This window comes from Chelonia mydas, chromosome 10 (genome assembly GCF_015237465.2).
Source record: "Chelonia mydas isolate rCheMyd1 chromosome 10, rCheMyd1.pri.v2, whole genome shotgun sequence".
Lineage (NCBI taxonomy): Eukaryota > Metazoa > Chordata > Testudines > Cheloniidae > Chelonia > Chelonia mydas.
This window is the reverse complement of record NC_051250.2, coordinates 15,980,215-16,003,195: the sequence shown is the minus strand read 5'-3', so window position 1 is coordinate 16,003,195 and position 22,981 is coordinate 15,980,215. Positions and strand designations below refer to the sequence as shown.

Here is a 22,981-nt window from a genome sequence, read left to right as displayed (position 1 = left end):
CTTCTGACTCAGGTCTATGGCTTGAGTTGCATCCAGACTGGAAAATGACAGGGCTTGGACCCAAGTCACAGTGGAACTCGGTCTGATACAGCTTTCCAAGGGTACCCAAGAACCAAGATTGTGAGGTACCTTGCCACTACTTGCCCCTAGTGTGACAGAGTCTTGGCTCTGCTTGCTTTGGATCGAGTCCCTGAAACCAACAGCCTGGAGCAGCAGCAGCACTGCTTTCCAAGCCTCCGCAGATCTCAATCTCTCTGTACAGGTATTGACAGGCACACACCAATCCCCAGATACTTGGAGCATTCCCTGCAGAGTCCAGCCCATTATCCATGGGATACTCACAGAATTACCAGGCCTACTCGTTCCAAAGGAACAGGATACCCCTTGCTTGTAAGATTCAACTCATGACCAGCACTTTGCTTAATACCACAGCACTGAGATATATTCGTATTGAAAACAAGAATAAATGTATCAAAGATGAGAGATGGGGAGATAATGGGTAAGGATATTGGAAACAAATGGTTACACAGAAAACAAAATTGTAACATGCTTTCCAAAGACTAAACTTAACAAACAGGTTAACCACCTGTCTAAAGCTATCTGTCATTCAAAGTCCTCTTCAGCATTTTCAGCCAAGCTTGGCTGAGACCCTGCATTCATGAATGGAGGTGGAGGATGCCAGGATGTCGTCTTGCCTGTTAGAAATAGCCCCAAAGTTCGTTGTCTTTACTCAGAGACAGGATAACATGCATGGCTTTTTCCCCCCCTTCAGTTTCTGTGTTCCTTTCCTGTTGAGTTCACATCAATTCATTACCATTTGACTTTATATGTAAATAGACATCCATTGTGTTAGCTTACAATGCTTAATTTACAGCCTGACAGAAATACACATTTCTTACCTTCTAGCTCAAGGAACCAGCCTACGGCATGTCACCTTTTGCTGACCTGCTTTTAATTTACATGCTTAAAACCATAATCCTCTAGTACAGACTAATAACTCCTTACATAGTACACGTACATATATTTTCACAATTATATTGATGACTAGTGTGTCACTGGCTTTCAGTTGAGAGCTCACATAACTTTTTCTGGTGAACCAGAACATACACACCAGAATCAGGAGATTCTTCCAACCCCTCTGTATCTTGTCAGGTGGCAGTGAGAAGTTACTGGGTCCCACCTGGCTAGGTCCTGGGTACTGGCCAACCCAAGTCAGCCTGATCTGGGTGTGGACTGAAGGGGGCTTAGGCTCACACCTGAGTCAGTGCATTGTAGACATAGGCCTGACACCCAGCCCTACGTTTCTATGAGTCGATGACTAGATGGCCAGTAAAGGGTTTAAACTGAGCCCGCTCTGCACACGGACGAGGGTGACCGTTTACACGGGGCAATATCACCGGCTCACGCCAGGGTGGGAGGGACACACAGGACCCCACGCTATAGTGGCGTGTAGGGTGATGGCATGGTGCTGTGAGGTGATGTGATATGTGGTTGTCACAGTGCCATACGGGGCAGAACAGGGCCCGCTGGTACATCTGCCAGGGTGGCAGCATCTTGGGGTACAACCTGCAGCCTGCAGCCTCCACCGCCGGGGGAGCGCCTGTCAGCACGGGAGAGCTCTGCGCATGCGCCTCGGCGCTAGGAAGGCGTGGGAGAGTGGGAGCTTTGAGACACGCAAACCGATGCGGGAGGAGAGGGGACTCCGAGCCGTGAGTCTTTTGCACATGCGCGTAGCCGCTCGAAGAGCGGGGATCGCCGAAGCCCTGCGCATGCGTCCCATCCTGAAACGGAAGGGGGAAGCGTTTAGCCGGGCGAGCTCTACTCCTGCTCTGGGGGGGAAAGGGTGAATGTGTGCACTGCGCGAAGGGCTCACGCGTCATGACGTCGTGTTGTTTTTACGTAATCCTCTTGGGACTGGTGTAACGTTCTGTCCGCGGAGAGCAAGGAGCGACTTCTTGGTGCGGGGTTGGGGGCGTGGTAGGGAAGTGTGGGGACGGAAGGCGGGCAGCCTGGCTGGGGCTGGGTATTGAAGGGTTAAGGGCTGGCCTGAGGGCAGGGAAGGGGGGGCAGCCCTTCTGGGGCAGGGGCTGGTTTGGGGCAGGGAAAGGGGGCAGATGGGTAGCGTGTGGGCAGAGAGAAGTAGTCTGAGGTATGGTGGCTCGTTTGGGGAGGAGGCGGGCTCCCTGCTTTAGTGAGGGTAAGGCGTGTGTGTCATCAGTACCTTTGCTTACTGGTAGGGTCCCCAAGATGCCTGGAATGGTGATGTTTGGGAGACGCTGGGCTATCGCTAGTGATGACTTTGTTTTTCCGGGGGCCTTTGAACTTTTCATCAGAATGATCTGGTAAGAGCCACCCCATCCTCACTTCCCACCACCCTCCAACGTGGGGAGGACCATGCAGCTGGGAGATGTTAGAGGGATCTGGCAGCTGGGAGATGTTAAAGGGATCTGGCCTGCCGTGGAAGGTGCACTGTACGTTTGTGGTGCCCTATTATTATTATTATTTATTGTAGAACCCAGTATGCCATTGTGCTAGGTGTTGTATAAACAGAACAAAAAGACGTTCCCTGCCCCGAAGAGCTTACAGTGTATAAGATAAGAGACAACAGATAGATAGATACAGGCTCACTCAAGTGTTCCGCCTGCAGCCATTCCCTCCTGGTGACAGCAAGCTGAAGGCAAAACTGATCAGCTGCTGATTAACTATTGACAAGTGATTTCTAGTCCTCTATAAAGGATAATGCAAATGTTAGGATTATTTTAATTGTTTATTTTAAATGTGTGTTAACTTTCATTCTAATTGGAGTAGTCCCTGGGCTCCTTAGGAAATTGCTGTTATGTATCTGTAGATTATCTTGTTTTTTTTATAATATGCTTAGGAAGCTGCTGATTTGGTTTGTTGTTAGGAATATTTGTTTAGATGCGATGTGAGACTGTCTGGTTCATTTGGCATTTTATTGCATGGAAGTGAGAGGGAAATTGAGGGGTTTTCCTATCATGTATGGACAACCTGGGTTTTCATATCGAGAATGAGACAAGTAATGTAATTTTTGTATGCTGTACTAAATTAATACCTTACTACACAGTAATCACTTGCTACCACTTCAAGGTGTGGCTGCATCACTTAAACTGATAAACTTCATCCATCATTCAAGTGCTCTGGGATCCATCTGAATGAAAGGTGCTATAAAAAAAGAAGGATATTTTTGAACTTGTAGTCTCTATTGTGGTTACTGCACTATACTTTACTGGGGTCTTTACATTCTGTGAGTTTCTTTGTGGGAATATGCCCCTTTTGTGAATTATTTTTAAATGAAGATGGGGAATTTTTTATGACTGAATCAGCTTTGTGGTGAAGTATGTTTCTTCGTAGCCGTGACAACCTATGGTACTGTTTTTCTGCAGGTGGATTGGAATTCTTGTTTTGTACTCCATTCACAAAGGGAGATTTAATTGTACTGGAGGGGGATTATTGCACAGCTATCTGCTTGTCCTCCTCATTCTCCTGGCTGCCATAATATGCGCTGTATCTGCTATTGTGTATATCAGTATGCAAGGTAAATACTTAGTCTGCAATATCAGATATTTATAGTAGTAAGATCTGTATATTTTATTTAGATTTGACATTAAAATAGAACAGCTTTACAAACATTCGGTGTGCCCTGACAGTAATAAGGTTTATAATAACCATTTTTCAGCATTACTACTACTAATACAAATAAATTAAACTCTGCCAGCCTTCAGTAATCAAATAGAGGTAACAGTTTACCACAGCCTGGAGATAATTTAAAATAGAGGGACTCCAGAATATCCTCTCACAACCAAATCAGATTCAGCAATTTACTAGTTCACTAATAAATAATCTGGAAAGATGCACTATTTTTAACACCTCTGACAGACTTCCAGGAGAAGCTATGCAGAATCCATCTGCTCCATAATGGTACTTGTAAACATAGCCTTATATAGTCACATTTGGTGCCACGTATCAAAAGTTTATCAGATACAGTAGGCTGTTAAGGAAAAGTATATAGAAAAGTGGTCCACACAAATTATATAGTGACTTCTTAATACAACAATTATGTAAACAGGAAGAGTTTCAGTTTGAGGAAGAGAGGCAAACTAATATCATATGGGAGCATATGCACAGATACCTTATCATGGGACAGAGAGGTACCTGTAATGGTGGTCCCTTTGTATATCGTGGTCTGTTCTGGGAGCCTCATTACCAGAAAGACTGACCCTCCTAATATCTGTCTTAGGTACTTGTATGCCCCCATTAGGGCAGTATTTGAGTTCTTCACAATCTCTAGTGTATTTATCCTCACAACACCCCAGTATTATCCCCATTTTACAGAGAGGCTGTGACTTAGAAAGTCTGTTGGGAGACCCATGCCCAAGTCCCTGCTCCACAAGTCCTAGGCTAGTGCCCCAACCATTGGACCATCCAAGAGTGATCATAGAAAAACAGCTAAAATATTTAGGCATCTGGAGGGATTGATCCGATGAGAGATTAAAAATCAGTGTAGGTACCTTGCCCAAACTACAAGTTTTGGAAAGATTGGGGGTATAACTATATATAAATAAATGTATGTTAACATCAAGGAGGGAGAAGGATTGTTCAGCATAATTAAAGGGCATATAACTAGGGCAGATAAATTAAGAAAGGAAAAACTGAGACTGGATCCCTGGGAGATCTAACAGTGAGTTGTTTTTCATTGGGAGAATTATCTCTGAAGGGAAATGGTGGAAGCCCTGTTACTTGGTGTCTCTAAAACTAAAGTGAAGAAAACTCTAGTAAATGTGCAATAAGGAAACTAGAAGATGGACTAGATAATCTAGTAAATCTCTTACATTATATCCCCCCCCCCATAAAAACAATTCAAGCACTTTCAAACAGTAACAATGAAATAATCTGTTGTTAGTTAAATTACGTGCCTGGATCAAGTGGGTGGACAGAAGTTTGTTAGGCTGAGTTACATGTATCACCATCTGAGGCAGTGAAATGTTCAATTAATTATGCTATCATCTGCTTGACAATATCTGCAGCATTAGAGTGTAAATTGTAATTCACAATGCCATTTTTATTTTGTTGGGTGACAAGTTTTGTTAGTAACATCTCTGTAGTTGATAATCTCACTGTATAAAAAGTATTTATAAATTGAGCAGAATGGCATCACCGCCCTTCTGTGAACTACTTGTGACTCTCAGAAAATACAGTAAGGTTTCTAGTATTTCAGATCTGGGTAGCTTTGGTTCTCTTCATCGGACAAATGCCGCTTTTCTATTTTGATGAGATTCTTCTTCTAGAACACAACTTCATTTAAAAAAAAAACAACACCCAGACTCTGTTAATCTTGTTCTTAAAATAGTGAGACAAGGCTGATTGGTGGTAGTACCCCAAACTGTGACACGAATGTGTGCATTTTGGGTCCCATGCTTATGCAGGGTGAATGCATCACAGACAAATGATTGGCTCCCAAGGAAGGGGACTGGGTTAGAACATAAGCTAACTCTAAAGAGATTTTTGGGTTGGTCTTGTAGAATACTGTTTGACTGCTTTTTTGCCCAAAAAGATGGAGTATTGCAGTCACAGCCATCTGAGCAGAGTGTGGGGGATGCTCATGAGCCTGCTTGTATCATCTTTCAGAGTAGCAGCTGTGTTAGTCTGTATTTGCAAAAAGAAAAGGAGAACTTGTGGCACCTTAAAGACTAACAAATTTATTTGAGCATCAGCTTTTGTGAGCTACAGCTCACTTCATCGGATGCATCTTGTGTTCTTGTATATAATTGCCTTATTAATAAGCCCAAACCTATTGAGCAAAGTAAGCTGTATGGTGGTCGTGGTTTTGTTGTAGCTAAAGTGCCTTTGAGAAAAGACTGTGAATAAAGATCAGTGATTGAAACTCTGAGATTGATCTCTATTCAGTTGACTGGACAAACCTGTAAATCTTTAAAGGTGCTACTGCAAATAGAAATCCTTGTTCTATTCCAGTATAATATGTAGAAAAAAAAAATGCTTGCCAGAAATGTAAGGAATTCTGAACTAAAACAGCAAAGCTCACAACCAGAGTAGCAAAGAACTGTAGGCAGGCCTTACTTTTTGTGGAGTTTTGCGTTTGTTATGGGCTCGCTACCACTTAACTGAAGTCAATAGCAGAAGTCTTATTGCCTAAAGCAGTGGTCACCAACCAGTCGATCCTGATCAACTGGTCGATCCTAGAGACTCTCCCAGTTGATTGTGATCTCCAGTGGTGTAGCAGGGCTGCTGCTAAGGCAGACTTGCTCCCTGCCTGCCCCGGCCCGAGACAGCTACTGGAAGTGGTCAGCGTGTACCCGCAGCCCCGAGGATGGGGGCGGGCAGGGATCTCCCTCCGCGCACTGCTCCCACCTGCAAGCATCTCCCTCCCCTGCAGCTCCGATTGTCTGGGAATGGGGATCTGTGGCCAATGGGAGCTGCGGGGAGGAGCCTGCAAAGAGGGGCAGAGCCATGTGCCCCCACCCCAGGGGCCGCAGGGATGACCCCTTTCGGGCGCGGCGTGGGGCCAGGGAAGGCAGGGAGCCTGTCTTAGCCTTGCTGCACCGCCGACCAGGAGATGCTCAAGGTAAGTGCCACCCAGCAGGAGGCTGCACCCCAATCCTGAGTCCCCTCCCGGAGCCGGCACCCCAAACCCTCTTTGCACTCCGAACCCACTCCTGCACCCCAAACCCCTGCCCCAGCCCTGACCCCTCTCTCAGAGCCAGCACCCCCATCCTGCACCCCAACAGTCTGCCTATATGAATAGGCTAAGGCTGAAATGTATCTTCTGGGAAATGAGATATGTGTAACAACAGATATTAAAATCATTTCTGCTTTCCCAGAGGAATTTTTGTATTTCCAGTTTTAAACAATTAAAAATGCTAAAGGTGTTCACCATTCAGTTCTAAGACACTTTATGGTCTACAGCTTCACTTCTTTGAAACTTCTCTGTAAAAATCTTAGTTTGTTGGGATTTTTATATACTTGATTAAATTTCACACTGGGCACCATAGCATAAAAATACTGATGTGATTTTTTTTATGATACTTTATGTACATAAGATATATTTGTAAGTGACTTTTTACTTAAATTCCATCTGTAATTTCAGGAACAATTTCTAACCCTGGACCAAGGAAATCTCTTCCTAAATTGCTTTATACTCGGCTAGGTCTTTATATCCCAGAATTGGTCTGGGCAGTTGTGGGAGCTATCTGGGTCTCTGACACCGATGTACGTTGTGAAAGGACTGTGGTAAATGCCGTATTTGGGACAGTTGTTGCAAGGTAAAGATGCCAACAGAAAACTAAGCTAAGCTTATATTATGCATTTATATTTTAAGTATCCAGTGAAGATTTTTTCTGACCGCTCACAACTTGGATATTTGTTTTAAATTACTGGAGGTTCTTAAAGAAGGATTTTTGTAGTGTGTGAATATATTAAGACTAGAATAAACTGATTTTTTCATTGTGCTTTTCTAATTACCTGAGAGATGTTGTGGCATTTTCCCTTACAAAGCAGGGGATGGAGTGAAGGCTATGAGGAGTAAAGATGAGAAGGGGTCAAAAAGACAGACAAAGATGGATGATAGGACAGATGTGAAGGGGGTGGGGGAAGAGAGACAGAGGAGTAGGGATAGATGCCTTAAGAGACTGATAATGGCATATGGAGCCTTCCCCAACTTAGCTATTTCAAAACAGTTTTCAGTCCATGGTGATTGCAGTAGAGGTTTAGTGTGTTATGTGAAATGAGTTGGCAGTCTCAATCCTGTTCCTAGTGGATTGGTGACCCTATTACAAAGCCATCATCAGTACCAGTGAGTGAGTGTGCTGGTGGTATGCCATAATAAACTGTGTTTTCTTTTTTACCTGACAAGAACTATGGCTGCATGCTCTTGTATACAGTACTGTACGAGTACATGGTTCAACAAGCCTTTCCTCCCACACCCTTCTGTTTTGCAGCTGGGTTATCATCATCTTTACCATCGTTGCAGTTGTAATTGTCTTTGATCCACTCGGGGGGAAAAAGACACTGTACCTGGCTGATGATATAAATCGCAACTTGGAAAGCAGTCAATCAGGCCAATTGTTTTATAATGTCAAGAAGACCGCAACCAGAGTCTGGGAGACGAGAATCAGGTTACTGTGTTGTTGTATTATGCAAGATGATGATCACCGAGTGGCTTTTACAAGTATTGCAGAGCTTTTCCGCATCTACTTCTCAGTAAGATGAAAGATTTGTTTGTTTGTTCTTTTCATTCCATTTGACTAAACACTGAACCCCCAATACTGCAGCATTTTCAGATGTGGCTCTTGCCTTTAGGTCAGTGAGAGTTCAGCAGTGCCGTTTACTTGAGAATCAGGCTTTTGATACCTATCAGCTCTATTCTGAAACTTATACCATGCTGTCCTTCTCTTAACATGGGTTCCTTTGCCCTCTGGGGGGAAGGGATTGGGAAAATTGCACAGACTAACAAATTCTGAACTTAAAACTTGGAAAAGCTGTATGCTCAAGTAACCGCTGTTTTCAAACTACTTTAGTTTAACACATTTGGCACTTCACAGACATAGAAGCCAGATGGGCAATAGCTTCGCAACAGTGAATTTGCCTCCACTTTTTCACCAATATTTTGGTCACAAACTTGCTTTCCAGTAATATCATGCTTGCTTGCATTTAAAAAATAATTGGTCCCATCACTGTTTTCCTTGTACAAACATAGTCACTGTCTTAACTAAAAGAAAAGCCCCACTCCACTGGAGTTTTCTCATGCTCCTCTAAGAATGCCTAGTGGTATTAACTGAGTTTAGGATCTTGTCTATATTGGGAGTTTAGATTTCCCAGTAAGGCTATTGGGCTGTAGTTCAGCCAGTGAAGTTCTTTTTCTCTTCTACTTGGGCAATTCCCTAATCAGGGGAATGAGGTTGATTTTTCTTAACCTTGGTATGTGATGATCCAGAATTTCCATTTTTCCCCTTGCCCATAGTAGGGAATGGTACAAACAGCAAACAATTTAGCTACATTAATTTATTGAGTTTATGAAGAGGTAATGTTAGCATTAACAGTGTGTTAAAGCAGTTCTCCCATCCTGAACTATACCAAACTGTCCCATACAAAAAGCTACTCTTGGATGGTGTAGAAAGCTCATTACAAGTTAAGGTCTGCGTAGTATTGATTGAGCTGGGACTTAACTGCCAGCACAGTGTGCGACTATGTGGGAGAGCAGAGTTCATCAGTGACCGTACGATCTCTTTTCATACTCAAGGTTGGTGGGAGGCATTCTTATCCATTAAAGTGGTGTCTGTGCATGCTGCTCTTTAATTGCCTCTTAGTCAGTGGGTTGTAGGATGATAGAGGGAGCCTTGATAAGCAGAATTGTCATCCTGGGCAACTGAATTAAAACCTCCCCACCTATGTACCTGGACCTTTCCTCTGTAAACCCTCCTTCACTTATACGTGGTAGAAAAAGGAAGTGCCTGCATCCTGATTTTGCTGAGTCTTCCCATTGCCGTCAAACTTAAAAATCCCAGTTCTCATGGCTAATAGAAGGGGAATCCTTCTGCCAATATTTCTAATTATTTCTCCTGATCTAGCTTGTTTATTTTGCCAGTCTCATTTCACATAAGTTGCTAAGAGCCTTCCAATGATCACTGTTGACCTAGGGTCAATTTGAACCAATAATCTTGTGATGAAAAGATCAATTACCATACTCCCTGGCCTTCTAATCTGTTTTCTTTACAGATGGAATAATCTTCATGGCACCCTAAAAACCCAATCCTGTGAGGGGCTGAGTGTTCTCACTTCACACCAGCTTCATTTGTGACTGCAGTGCCCATCGCTTTGCAGGATCGAGCTCTAAATGTATTTACAGAATTGTTAAAGAGCTGTAAGCAAATGCTATGCGGCTTACCGTAGGTTCAGAGCAGAAGTATTTGCTAGTGACATATCACCAGTAACAGCATGGGCACTCCTTCTGACTTGCATAATAGCTGTTGAGGGAGGTACAAGTTTTTTTTTTTTTCTAAGTTGCTTGTGACAATTATGAGTCATGTTCAGATTATGTTTTGCTTTAGGGCTCCACAGGCCTTTTAAAGAAGATCCTTTTAACTTTCTTTTTGACATTGGAATTTATGTACGTGGCTTTTATTTGCAGAAAGTTTTTAAAGATGCAACATTGAGTGCATTGGAGGGGATGTGAATGTTTCACAAGCACACCCTTGCCTTCTGATGTAAATCTATTTACTATAGAACTGCAAAAGAAAATCACCTTTTTTTTTTAATTTTTCAGTGGATTGCGTGTGATGTTGTGGGTTTATTTTTAAAGAATTTTTTCCATTTCCTTTGGCAGGACACTGATATGGTGCCAACTGACATAGCAGCAGGCTTGACTCTGCTCCATCAAGAGCAAGATAAAGTGGAAAACTGCCCAAAAGACCCTGAAGAAGTCCTGTGTCATTCCTCACTATCCCATGTGGTAAGATATGCTACAAAAAACAGCTTTGTGATACAGCCTGTTAAAGGGACAGTGTCTTGTCAAACTGAACTAAAATGCAAGTTTTATAAAAATTAGCTTTGACAAAATCTAAGGCTCATAGTTTCCAGTATTTTAAGTTCAAATAGGAAATTTTGTAATCCAATAAAAATTCTCTTATGAAGTTTGCAATCAAAACATTGCAGTATTATACTAATACATGGAGAACCTGAAAGTAAAAATGACTGGAAAGTGATTATAAACTAAAAACCTCCCAAAATGTTACCAAGTGTATTACAAAACTGGGCTATAAGGGTGGGATTTTCAAAAGCATCCAAGTAATTTAGGAGAACAAGTCGCATTGAAAAACAATGGGAGTTGTGTTCCTTAGGCACTTTCAAAAATTCCACCCCACAATCATGTTTTCATTTATATTAATAAATATGAAATTTTGAAATGGGAAGTAGGTAAATGTGTGAAAATTATAGGCTTTTTTGTATCACCATGAAGAATATGCACAAAAACAAATAAGAAGACATTCCAGTGCTATGAACAGGGTAAGAAGCAGAAACAGTAATTGTTTAATGCTTGCTGATCAGGAGTGACACTTCATTTCAGGATCTTCCACTAGTCTCTTAAATGGCTTAAAATGAGAAAAATCTCTTGTAAATTATTTTGTACCTTTTGTAATCTTTAATTTCTCACATAATGCACCATTTTAACCAAAGTAGATGATTCCACTTCAGTTGAAACAGTTTAAGTGCACTCCACTTACTAGATAATTCCTTTTGAATTCAACTGATGGTGAGTCCTGTGCAAAGAAAAAAAGCTCTTGTGTGAATGGTCTGTTACATAATCTGTAGCCTTCCCTCCACCTACACCCCTTAGGATGAACGTTTAATTTTCAGTACCATGTTTATCATAGCATAGTAAAGTATAGAAACATGGTACTGTTAATGAACAATTACTTTAAATAATAATTAGAATTTTTCAAGATTCCAGCTTTATTATTAACAAATACACCCTAAACTTTTTCTAAATAAGAAAATTGAATATGCGTAAGTGTGAACTCCTTCCTCTCAGTTTTCTGTTTCACTTACCTGGGGCTTACAGTGAAAAGGTAAAAGAATAAACTTCATTGCGTGACTTCTTGGGCCTATGGGGAGATCTAGGCCCTTAATGTTACAGTAGCATGTATGCATCTGCATTCTTTATCCTGGGCTTGCCTTACATGTACAACTGGTGATTTTTTTTTTTTCCCCCTCCAGACTGATGATTTGGATGTTGAATTAGAAAATGCTGCTCACTACATGCAGTTTGCTGCAGCTGCTTATGGATGGCCTTACTACATATACACTAACCCATTTACTGCACTCTGTAAGCTTAATGGTGACTGGTAGGTTGGTATAAGATCTTAAAAGTGCATAGTTTTGTTTTTTAATTATTTGGTTTTTCATATCAGTACAAATCACTTAAATAGCAGTTCTCTTATTTCATCAAATTCTATGTATTAATAAGTATACTTGAGCTTGACTGCTAGAGTTGTCTTTCACAAATTGAGTAAAAGGAAACCAACCTTCAAAATACTTCTTCCAATTTTGGAAGGGTAGACAAGCTGTTTTCTTTGGCCAAACTTACACCGCCATACACTGAACTTGATGGCATTTCTGTGTTTGGCTATAACACAAGAAGTTTTTGAACACTGCACGTGATCAATTACAAGTGTTCAAAGAATGTTCATGGGCATCAGTGACCAGAACCCTACTGATTTTTGGATAGAATTGGACAACTGAAAGGGGGAATGGGAGACATATAAAGCAACAGTTTTAAGCACCTCTGTAATTGTCTATACAATCAAACAGTTGGTTAATGGCACCCATTAATGCCTTCTAGCATAAAACTACCTCTGTCTCATCTCTGCCTGTCCTGCCAGAGTTTAACATGTTTGTACCTTGAATGACTGGTCTGGGGGAATTGGGGCATGGGAGAATGGGAGTGTGCACACAGCCCCTGGCATGGGAGACAGAATGGTGGGAGGACACACAGGGCCCCTGGTGTGGAGTGAAAATTGAGGGACCTTGGTATGAGTGGAGTGGGGAGCACCCAAGACCACTAGCATGGAGAATATGGGGGGGAGACAGAACCTAGTGAGACAGAGATTGGGGTATCCTGGTGTGGGTAGAAGGGGACACACAGAGCTCCAGCACTGGGAAGATGTGGTGTATGGAGGGAAAAGGATACACACACAACTCCTAGTCTGGTGGGAATGAGGGTTCACACAGAGCTGCTGGCATAGGGGGAATATGGGGAAATTTCAGGGAGTACCTGAAATAAAGAGGGACAGGAGGGTAGCACACAGGGCCTTGTGGGGTGGAGTGGAGGAGATGCAAGGAGCCCCTGGTGCTTGCAGTGAGCTCAGCCTATGCAAGCTACAAAGAGTGTGACCCAATAGTCACAAGAAAACAAAGAAATAAAAGATTGCAAACAGTGTAAAGAGTTACTGGTCTTCATTCTGCCAAGTCAATGTTAGTATCTGAAAAGGCATTTGATTGAGTTGAATGGACATTCCTCAAAACAGGGTCTTGGGGTGTTGGAATCAAACTAAACCGAAAAAGATGGATTGAGGCCTTATATGCTTCTGCTTAGACAAGCATGTGTATAAATGGAAGAACATTGTTTTCTCTATTTAGGGGAATCAGACAATATTACCCTCCTAGACCTCTTTGTCTTACAGTGGAACCAGTTGCTTCTATATAAGGAATGAGTCAGTTGTTAAAGACCCTGATCCTGAAATTCTCTCTGTATAGGCAGTCCTCCCCCAAGTTAACGGGCCTCTGCACAGGCGGCCGTCTGCACTGAGACAGGGGCAGGATCAAAATCTAACATAAGTCAATCTCACCATAAACTAGCTTTGTATGTTAATGTTCTATTTAACCTAACGTAACACAAGTGTGTCAAAATTAAGAAAAAGAAATAAACAAATTTGGAAATTATACTAAGTGTATCAAAATGAAAAACTTTCCTCTGTCAAACTTTGGCAGCTTTGAAGTTGACCCAGTAAAAGTTATTATCTAACCCACCATGTCTCCAATATTCTGTGATCATCACAGCTACAATAATACTGCAAACTTTGGCAGCTAATATTAAGAGGGCAAGCATGATCTTATATACTATCGCTCTGTTTAAATAGTCACCTCCATTATTTGTGACATTAGGAGTGAATATTCCATCCAGCTTTGATTGCCATGATGTTAATTATCCTCCTGAGATGTCACAATTTACAGTAATAAAGACTTGGGAGAAATTGAATGAATTTATAATTTTATAGCTGAAATCGTGGCTGGGGTCAAATTAACTCTCTCCTTAGAATTGTTTTTGGACTTGAAATTTTTCCTCAATTGTATAATTTCTGTCTGGATGTAGTTTAAAAAAAAATCTTCTTCGGAATTGCCTTGTTTACTCTGCTAAAAGATTTATAGCAATGGTGTATTAGCCAGTCTTTATAGTATAAACACCCAATGTGCTCCCAATAGAAACCCTGCTGTGAATGTAATTGAGCTCTTTTTCTGAGAGGAAATGTAACTAGCTGGAACTGGCAAGTTCACTTTTCTTTCCCATGTTTCCTTAGTTGCAGAAACAGCCCAACAGATTTTGATATGATTGGCAGTGATCGTCTTAACTTTCACTTTGGATCCATCCTAAAAATAACAGGGCTACAGTACAGAGATTTCATTCATATCAGCTTTCATAACAAGGTAAACAATCTGGACAAACATTCAACAAGAGAATTCTCAGTAATTTCTTGAGTTCAATTAGAAACCAGGAAGAGGATGCTTTCCTCTCCTCAGCGTCCACTGTTATATAATGGAAGCCCCAACTAACCCAAAATGTTTTTAAAAGTATTTAAAAAAAACCAAAACCCAACCCTAATACACAAGTGCTTGTTTAGATAACAGTAACACAAACATTGACTTTTTTTAAGTACTGATAGTCTTCACAACACATAGAAAAAGCTCTCGTGTAACCTTGTACAAGAATAAAAGAAATCCTAATGATAACATACAATAGATTTTAAAAAATCCTGAGTTCAGTAAGGAAAGTTTATATGCCTAAATAGAATTTCATGATGTCATGTTCATTCCTTTCCAGGAAACTACAGTAAATCTTTACTGTTCTTAAAAATTTGGTATCTTCACTAAACACACCTAATTTTTTTTACCGTTTAGATTTTCGAGATCCCATTTTTTGTTGCTTTGGATCACAAAAAGGAGGCTATTGTGGTTGCAGTGAGAGGAACCTTGTCTTTTGAGGTATCATCTCTGTTGTGTAACACTGGCTCTGGAGATGGGTATGTCCTAATGGTTTGGAGGAGAAGTACACTTCTCTGTAGTGGCTAGACGAAATAGTGCTACAGTGACACAATGAATTTTAAAATAACCCAACAGTTGAGTCAGCAATGAGATAGGGGAAGTACATAATCTTCTTAAGTCATAAGCCTGTCTGGTTTTGGATGCCTGGATGCCATTTTAAGAGGCAAGTGGGAGAAGGGCACAGGTAATTTTGTGTCAATATGATGTGAGGTGTATGTACAGTGTACATTCCAGCTTTTGCATAGTAGCTTTGATCAGAGTATTGTTTATATATACAGTAGCTGTAAATGGCACTTTGTGATGGGTTTCTAGGTGTGTGTAAGTAAGAGACATTCATACTTCTCTTTTTTTATGTGCAATTACTTGCAGACTTGAAGTTTGCTTGAGGATATTACTGTAGTAAAGACAGTGTAAAGGCTGTGAAAATTCCCATAATAGATGTCTGTAGCATAAGGGGTCTGTCTCGTTATTTACTTGCAGGATCTCCTCACTGATCTGTCAGCAGAGTGTGAAGACCTGGTGCTCGAAGACGTTCTGGAAAATGGTTTTGTACATAAGGCATGTGTCATCTTTAACCATTTGAAGACATTTATTCAATGAAAAAAATCAAATTAACAGTCCTATATTTCTTCAGTTAAATGGAATTAGCGGGTTTTTTTGGTGAGACAGAGTAGATCAGCTATCTGGGTGGCTTGTTGGCAGTGTTCTTCTCTGCATTGCAGAGAAGAAGTTTTTAATTTGTAGTCCTGGTGTTTTGCTTGCCTCTTGTATCCCTTTAAATTTAAAAAAAAGAAAAGAAAAAATGTAAATGTGCAGTATACTCAAGTGCCACTTTTGGGCAATACATATGTCAGTAGAGCACTGAAACAGTTAACTAGGTTATCACACATTTTTGCAGTCAGTACTCTGAACACTGCATTTAATGGGATATGTGTATTGCATTTCCCACTGGACACTACTTTTGTCTCTTAACTTAACTTAGAATACTGTCTTCTAGGGGATAACTCAAGCAGCAAATTACATCTACAGAAGGCTAATAAATGATGGCATTTTAAATCACGCTTTCACCATTGCTCCTGTAAGTCATGACTTCCAAATTATTCAATTTTGCTAGCAGTGTTTCTGACAAAACACTTTAGTTACATTAGAAATCAAAGTGGAGCAAGCTCTCTCTCTTTTTGTTTTTGTCTTTAGGAATATAAACTAGTTATAGTTGGTCACAGTTTAGGTGGTGGAACAGCTTCTGTATTGGCCATCATGCTCAGAAACTCCTTCCCAACATTAAGATGTTATGCCTTTTCTCCTCCAGGAGGACTGTTAAGGTAAATACAACACTTGGTTTTAAGTGAGAGATACAGAAATTATTAAGATACTTACCCAAATTCATCCCTGGTATGACTGAGTAGAGTTGCTTCAGAGATGGATTTGGCTCATATTTTGACAGAAGAAGCTGTAGTGGTTTTAAGTTTAATATATTAAATAGGGCTGTCAAGTGATTAATCGTGATTAATCGCACGATTTTTAAAAAACTGATCACGCCATTAAACAATAATAGAATACCATTTATTTAAATATTTTTGGATATTTTCTACATTTTCAAATATATTGATTTCAATTAAAGAACAGAATACAAAGTACAGTGCTCACTTTATATTTATTTTTGATTACAAGTACTTGCACTGTAAAAAAGAAAAAGAAATAGTATTTTTCAATTCACCTAATACAAGTACTATAGTGCAATCTCTTTATCATGAAAGTTTAACTTACAAATGTAGAATTATGTACAAAAAATAATTGCATTCAAAAATAAAACAATGTAAAGCTTTAGAGCCTGCAAATCCACTCAGTCCTACTTCTTGTTCAGCCAATCGCTCAGACAAACAAATTTGTTTACATTTACAGGAGATATTGCTGCCTGCTTCTTGTTTACAATATCACCTGAAAATGAAGACAGGCATTCTCATGGCACTGTTGTAGCTGGCATCGCAAGATATTTACATGCCAGATGTGCTAAAGATTCGTATGTCCCTTCATGCTTCAACTACCATTCCAGGGGACATGCGTCCATCCTGATGACAGGTTCTGCTCAGTAACAATCCAAAGTAGTGGGGACCAACGCATATTCATTTTTATTATCTGAGTCAGATGCCACCAGCAGAAGGTTGATTTTCTTTTTTGGTGGTTCAGGTTCTGTAGTTTCCTTGTTGGAGTGTTACTCTTTTAAAACTTTTGAAAGCATTATCCCCTGTAAATGTAAACAAACTTGTTTGTCTTAGCGATTGGCTGAACAAGAAGTAAGACTAAGTGGACTTGTAGGCTCTAAAGCTTTACATTGTTTTGTTTTTGAGTGCAGTTATGTAACATGCACTTTCACGACACAGAGATTGCACTACAGTACTTGTATAAGGTGAATTAAACAAAAGAAATAGTATTTTTCATCTTTTACAGTGCAAATATTTCTAATAAAGAATAATATACACTTTGATTTCAATTACAACTCAGAATTCTATCTAATTAATTCTGGGTTGTAATTGAAATGTATAAAAAATATGAAAATGTAGAAAAACATCCAAAATATTTAATGAATTTCAATTGGTATTCTATTGTTTAACAGTGCAATTAAAACTGCAATTATTCTTGATTAACTCAAAAAAAATCAATCATGTAAGTTAACTTCAATTAATTGACAGCCCTAATATTAAAGAAATTTGAACAGGCTTATCTTGTTCTCACTGTGGGGTTTTGCATTTGTAGATGATGACTAAGACTTGTTCACAGCTTATTTATAAAATAACGTTTTCCAGCAAAGTTGTAATTGTCTGACATTGTTCCTGAGTAGCCTTTAAAGAATGAAATACTCTGTTAATTCTGTTAACAAATACACTGTTAATACTGAAAGTAAGTGCTTCAAACCAAAATCCTTAACTAATCTTGGCCTGTTCAACATAGAATCATAGAAATTTAGGATTGTAAGGGACCACAAGAAGTCATCTAGTCCATCCCTATTTATTAGCATGTGTAAGGGGGTTCAGTATAACCTGCTCTTGAATTTAGTCTTAAAAGTCTAGTTCCAGAAAAAAGTCCAGTAAAATAACTGAATGTTTTTATTGCAACACATTATTATATTATATAAATAACATAGGTCATAGCAAAAACTAAAATATATATATATATATTTTTTTATTTTTAAGCAAATCACTTGCAGACTACTCTAAATGCTTCATTGTGTCAGTCATTGTTGGAAAGGACCTTGTTGCAAGGTGAGGATGTGACTTGAGATGGTCAATTACATTTTATTCAGAGATGGTTATTCTCCGGCAGTTGGCCTAAGAAGCATTTTTCACTTTGTTTTGTATGTTAAACAGGTTAAGTATGCCCAGCATGGAAGACCTGAAGAGAAGGATAGTGAGAATAGTTGCTAATTGTAACAGACCGAAGGTAACAAAACACACCATGAACAATAAAAGCAAAGGCAATTGTCAAGTAGTTTTGATACAACATTTAGTGTGATGATGGCTTGTTTTGTGTTAAGAAACGGGTTCCAAAGCACAAATTGAACAGAAATGTTTGTTAATTTTTAATTTAGTGACAACATAGGTAAATGGTGTTGTCTTTTTTTAAACCTTTCCCTGCTGTGTTGGAAACCCTTGTGGTTGAGCACAAGACCTGAGAGCTGAAATAGGGTATGTAATTCAGGCTAGTTTGCTGCTCAGGGGAAATGCAAAAAATAAACCAAATAGCATAAATGGTGACAAATAATACAATTTTTAAATAGTTTTAGTAAATTGTTATTACTTACAAAAATAGGGGATTTGTTGAAAACATCTTTATTTTCAGTCTCACTTTTAAGGCAAAAATCTCAAATTTTTATTGCCTAGTTTTTGGTTTTAGTATTAGTGAGAAAAAACACTATAGGCTACAGTCAAGTTCACATGTGTTTCAGGAGGCCTAGTGGTGGATCTCCAGTAGGGCAGCATTGTTTATTTACCATCCCAATTTGTTGCTGTGTTAGGAACTAGAAGTATGCAGAGGCTGTGCAAAGTGTCAGTAGTGGGACAGTGTGCCCCTGGTATTGCTCAGCAATGATCCCTGCAGCTGATTAAGGACTGATTGATAGATCAACGACTGAGCACTCCAGTTTGGCTCAGTAGGCTAAGTTTGGCCCTGTCTTCTGGGACCAAAAGGGAGTGGGAATTTTGTAGAAAGGACTTCTCCCCATCGCCAGGGAAGGCTTTGTCTGGCTGTACAATCAGTCCTTACTATTCATTGAAGAAACACAGGCAAAGTTCCAAAAGAAGGTATGCTTGCATCCTTAGAGCAGTCTTCATTAGAGAAGGATCGCACGCTGGATGGGGCTTTAGGGTGGCCCTCTTGGAGGACTGGAACAATAAATTGTCAGGAAGATGACTTCCTTGTGGTGTGAGAAGGAGTGGGTTAAAAACTGCCATCCATCGATGCCTAGAGTTAAACCCTAGATCCTTCATGGGTTTTTCCAAGATTTGTGTGTACTTCCAGGATTAGCGACCCTGTGGAGGCCCTCTGTGGAGAGTTAAACTTGAAGAAGCTGATAGGCAGCTAGAGATGGTGGATGTGGGGATTCAAGCTGGATAGGAGAAGTAGACCAAAAAAAATGTAATTGTCAGAGTTGTAGACATTTGCCTCTGAATTGGCCCTTCTTAACTAATTAATATCCACTCAGTCCACAAAAAAGTCTCTCTAATGTGGAGAAACTTGGGTATAGAGATCTTGAAAAGTGTGTGTGTGTGTGTGTGTAAAATTAAATTATACTACTTTGAAAATAAACATCAACATTTCATATTCTGCTGCTTTCTCTCTGAACTCAGTACCAGATCCTGCTGTATGGGTGTTGGTATGAAGTGTTTGGAGGAGATCCAGATAACTTCCCAACTGAGTTAGATGGTAGAAATCAAGATGCCCTAACCCAGCCTCTTCTAGCTGAACAGAGTTTAATGATGCATCGGTCACCTTCTTACAATGCCCTTGAGGATGAATCTCCTTTAAATTCTCCACCTCGGTATCCTCATCTTTATCTCCCAGGAAAAATCATCCATATTGTAGAAGAAGCCAGCTCAAGAAGGTAAATGATCAGCATTATGCTTCACTGAATTATTAAATTGAAGCTTCTCTTCCTCACCTTAGGAGCAGAGGCAAGAGCTCTGGTCTCTCTGCTCTTATCTTCTCCTAGACGTATTCATGCTCTTTATATATTGTATCCAATCTTCTCTGGCGTTCCCTGTTTCTTTTACCTACTTCTGAGTCAGTGCTTCGTTTCACCCTCACTCCCAAAACTGGGAACAACCTCCTCTCTTTGTCCCCTCCACTGAATACTGTCTTATGACATTGCAACTGTAATGACCAAAACCCATTCTGTGTTGAATGTGTTCTACTCATTTACACCTTTAAACAGTAAACTAGCCAGGAGAGGTACTTGTTATGTGTTTGGTGCAGGCCACATACTGTACAGCACTATATAAGGCATCACAAGGTATTTAGGTGCTGCACAAATGTTACAATAGAACAGAATCTAACTCAGGATAAGAAGAATGTGGGGAATAGGATTAGCTCTCAAATTAGCTTACTTCTGATCTCACTGAAGTTGTTTTACCATTGATATAAACAGGAGCACACTAGGCCAATACGGAGTGTTTTTTGAAAAGCCCACTTTCTTCTAATTATGTAAAATATTTAGTAGGAGCTGAGTAAAGGTTTGTTTATATCCTTTAAGAATCTGCAAAGGTTTTAAATATATGACCAATATGCTTTCTAAGGCCAATGTGGATTTCCAAGCTTTGTACTGTATCGTGGACACAGATCAATATTCATGTGATATTCTAAATGTTTGAGGCTTTATTGAAATATTTGTCTTTTTAGGTGGTGTTCTTCTGATGTTAAATATACTGCAAGATGGTCAAAAGAAACAGCCTTTAGCAATATTTTAATAAGTCCCAAGATGATAACGGATCACATGCCAGATGTTGTGCTCAAAGCCTTGAACAGCTTGACTGAGGAAAAAGCATCTTGTATTACCTGTCAAATAGAAGGAGACTTTCACACCAACATCGTATAACTATAGCTCTAAGAGAATAGCTCTGTTTTTTTTCTGTAAGCTTCAAGTATTCTAGGAGCCTTTAACCTCAGACTTAAGCGGTGGTGTGGGTTTTTTTGTTTTTTAACATGCCTAAAACAGAAACTGGGGAGGCATTGTCTTGGTCACTGGCATAATGCAAAATGCATTTTACTCTGCAGAAGTAAACATTACTGGCTAAGTGTAAGAAAATGGTTAAAATGAATGTAGTCAGAATTTTGACAGAAGCAGATATGACCTTTCTGGAAATAACAATAAGATGAGTCTTAGCCAGTTACATGTAAACTACTGTACCTTTCATTTTACAGCTGGAAGGATTCAGATAAACTGAGAACAATTCATAGGAAGATAATTGAGCTAGAGCAGAGGAACCATGACACCTAAATTCTAATTCCAGCTCTGTCATAGACTTGCTATATTACCTTGCGCATGTCACTTAACTTCCATTGTGCCTCAGTTTCACAACTGTAAAATGAGGGTATTACCCATCTTAGCAAAGTACTGAGATTCTTGGGTGAAAGGTGCTATGTAAAAGCACAGAATTAATATTTATTAGAAATGGACACTCCCAGTAGGAAGTTTCATTAAAGGAAATTAGGTAGTAAATGATGGTGCAGTTGCAAATCTAGTGCAAAGAGAGAGGGTTAAAAAAATAAATGAAGTTTTCTATTTTGTTTTTAAAGAGCCAGTATTGATTGCATTAGTTACCTTCTGAAAATATCTCCATGGTATCATTTATTTCATGACAATTTTCTAATATTGGCTCTTGGTTTTAAAAATGCTGCTTAGATACATGTGCAATATTTTTTTATCTGTTTACATTTTCAATCCTAAAGGACTTTATGCATTTTTAATTCTAGAATATAGGAATAATCCTTTAAGAACTTATTTTAGAATTTGACATGAGAACCTTTCTACACTAGATCCAGCCTGAGACTAATGACCCTCTGACTCTTACCTTCCACACATTTGGTTCAATTGGATTCTCTAGTTAAGAAACCTTTGCAAGTACCAATTTTGCAACTCCACCATTTAAATTGATTGTATGGTGAATGTCTGATTAAACTTGATTGCTTTGTACTGAGCAAGTGACCTTTTTGTAAAAAGCATAGTTGCTTGTCAGAGAGAGTCCCATAGTGCACCTTCTTTTAAACAAGAAATGTAAAGTCAGAATTTGTGTGTTGGGGTAGTGTAATTTTGTTTTGGTAGTCTGATTGTGCCCCTTCAAGCAGGGACAAAATAATAAAACCTCAGAATTTGTCTTTTTGAGTGTGCTTGTGTATGTGTAACACATAGGACAGAAAATTTATGATTTGTATATAAAAAGCAATCCTGTTTGTGAATCTTGTGCTACAGCAACACTAAGTACTTGGCAGTGTAGATGACTACACTCTGAGATGAGCCCTGTCTAGTGCATCTTGACTTACTGCTGTTTGGAAGTTCCCTAGTGCATTTCTACTTCAGTGGAAGGCACACTAACTTGTCATTTAGACCTGTCTTAAGTGTCAGATTCTTAGATGCATTTTAGTACAGTAGTACCAAAACAAAGGCAAGATGCTTCCTTTGATTTCCCCACCCCCCAGTGTAAAGTTTAATCCCTGCTTGTAACAATTCATATCATCACAGTAACTGTACCTGCTTTGTCACCAGTAGCAGTCTTTCTGAGCAGCAAGGTTTTCCTGTTGTGCATTGGGACAAATCCACAACTGTTTGAAGTTTTATGAAGATCAGGGTGATGATGCTTTTTGGCCTAGCCAATGGTTTAGAGCAGTTCCCTAAATGTGGGAGAAGCAGGGGCTTGAATTCATGTCTTCCACAATCATCACACTATCTTCCAGGGGTTCTCAAATGGGGTCAGAACCCCTTGGGGGTCATGAGCTGTCAGGTTCCACCCCAAACCCTGCTTTGCTTCCAGCATTTATAATGGTGTTAAATATATAAAAAGTGTTTTTAATTTATAGCAGGGTCACCTGCCCAGCCACCCAGAGCATGGCACAGCATGCTGAGGGGGAGGGGCCAGGTAGG

The 22,981-nt window shown here is 39.8% G+C and overlaps 1 protein-coding gene across 4 annotated transcripts; it reads left to right on the top strand.

Moving 5' to 3' along the window:
* The first annotated feature begins 1,699 nt into the window (after positions 1 to 1,699).
* On the top strand, positions 1,700 to 22,217 carry DAGLB (diacylglycerol lipase beta). Of its 4 annotated transcripts, none has more exons than XM_027823058.3 (16): positions 1,703 to 1,843; positions 2,238 to 2,342; positions 3,405 to 3,556; positions 7,124 to 7,298; positions 7,974 to 8,235; positions 10,358 to 10,483; positions 11,749 to 11,876; positions 14,109 to 14,235; positions 14,707 to 14,790; positions 15,331 to 15,408; positions 15,848 to 15,928; positions 16,045 to 16,172; positions 18,042 to 18,110; positions 18,216 to 18,288; positions 19,695 to 19,948; positions 20,743 to 22,217. In XM_027823058.3, the coding sequence occupies exons 1-16, from the start codon at positions 1,725 to 1,727 to the stop codon at positions 20,936 to 20,938; spliced, it is 2,157 nt and encodes a 718-aa protein (XP_027678859.3). In that variant the 5' UTR covers positions 1,703 to 1,724; the 3' UTR covers positions 20,939 to 22,217. The 4 variants fall into 4 exon arrangements, with proteins under 4 accessions (XP_043379569.1, XP_027678859.3, XP_007060694.2 ...); XM_007060632.4 differs by having other exon boundaries at positions 1,815 to 1,958; XM_043523634.1 differs by lacking the exon at positions 18,042 to 18,110 and having other exon boundaries at positions 1,700 to 1,843.
* The last annotated feature ends 764 nt before the right edge of the window (positions 22,218 to 22,981 follow it).

Bases quoted from the DNA above. Each gene is read 5' to 3' on its own strand.
- DAGLB (XM_027823058.3), top strand. From the start codon at position 1,725: ATGCGCGTAGCCGCTCGAAGAGCGGGGATCGCCGAAGCCCTGCGCATG. The intron at 1,844-2,237 runs GTGAATGTGTGC...GCTTACTGGTAG, and splicing joins CCTGCTCTGGGGGGGAAAGG to GGTCCCCAAGATGCCTGGAA. The intron at 3,557-7,123 runs GTAAATACTTAG...CTGTAATTTCAG, and splicing joins TGTGTATATCAGTATGCAAG to GAACAATTTCTAACCCTGGA.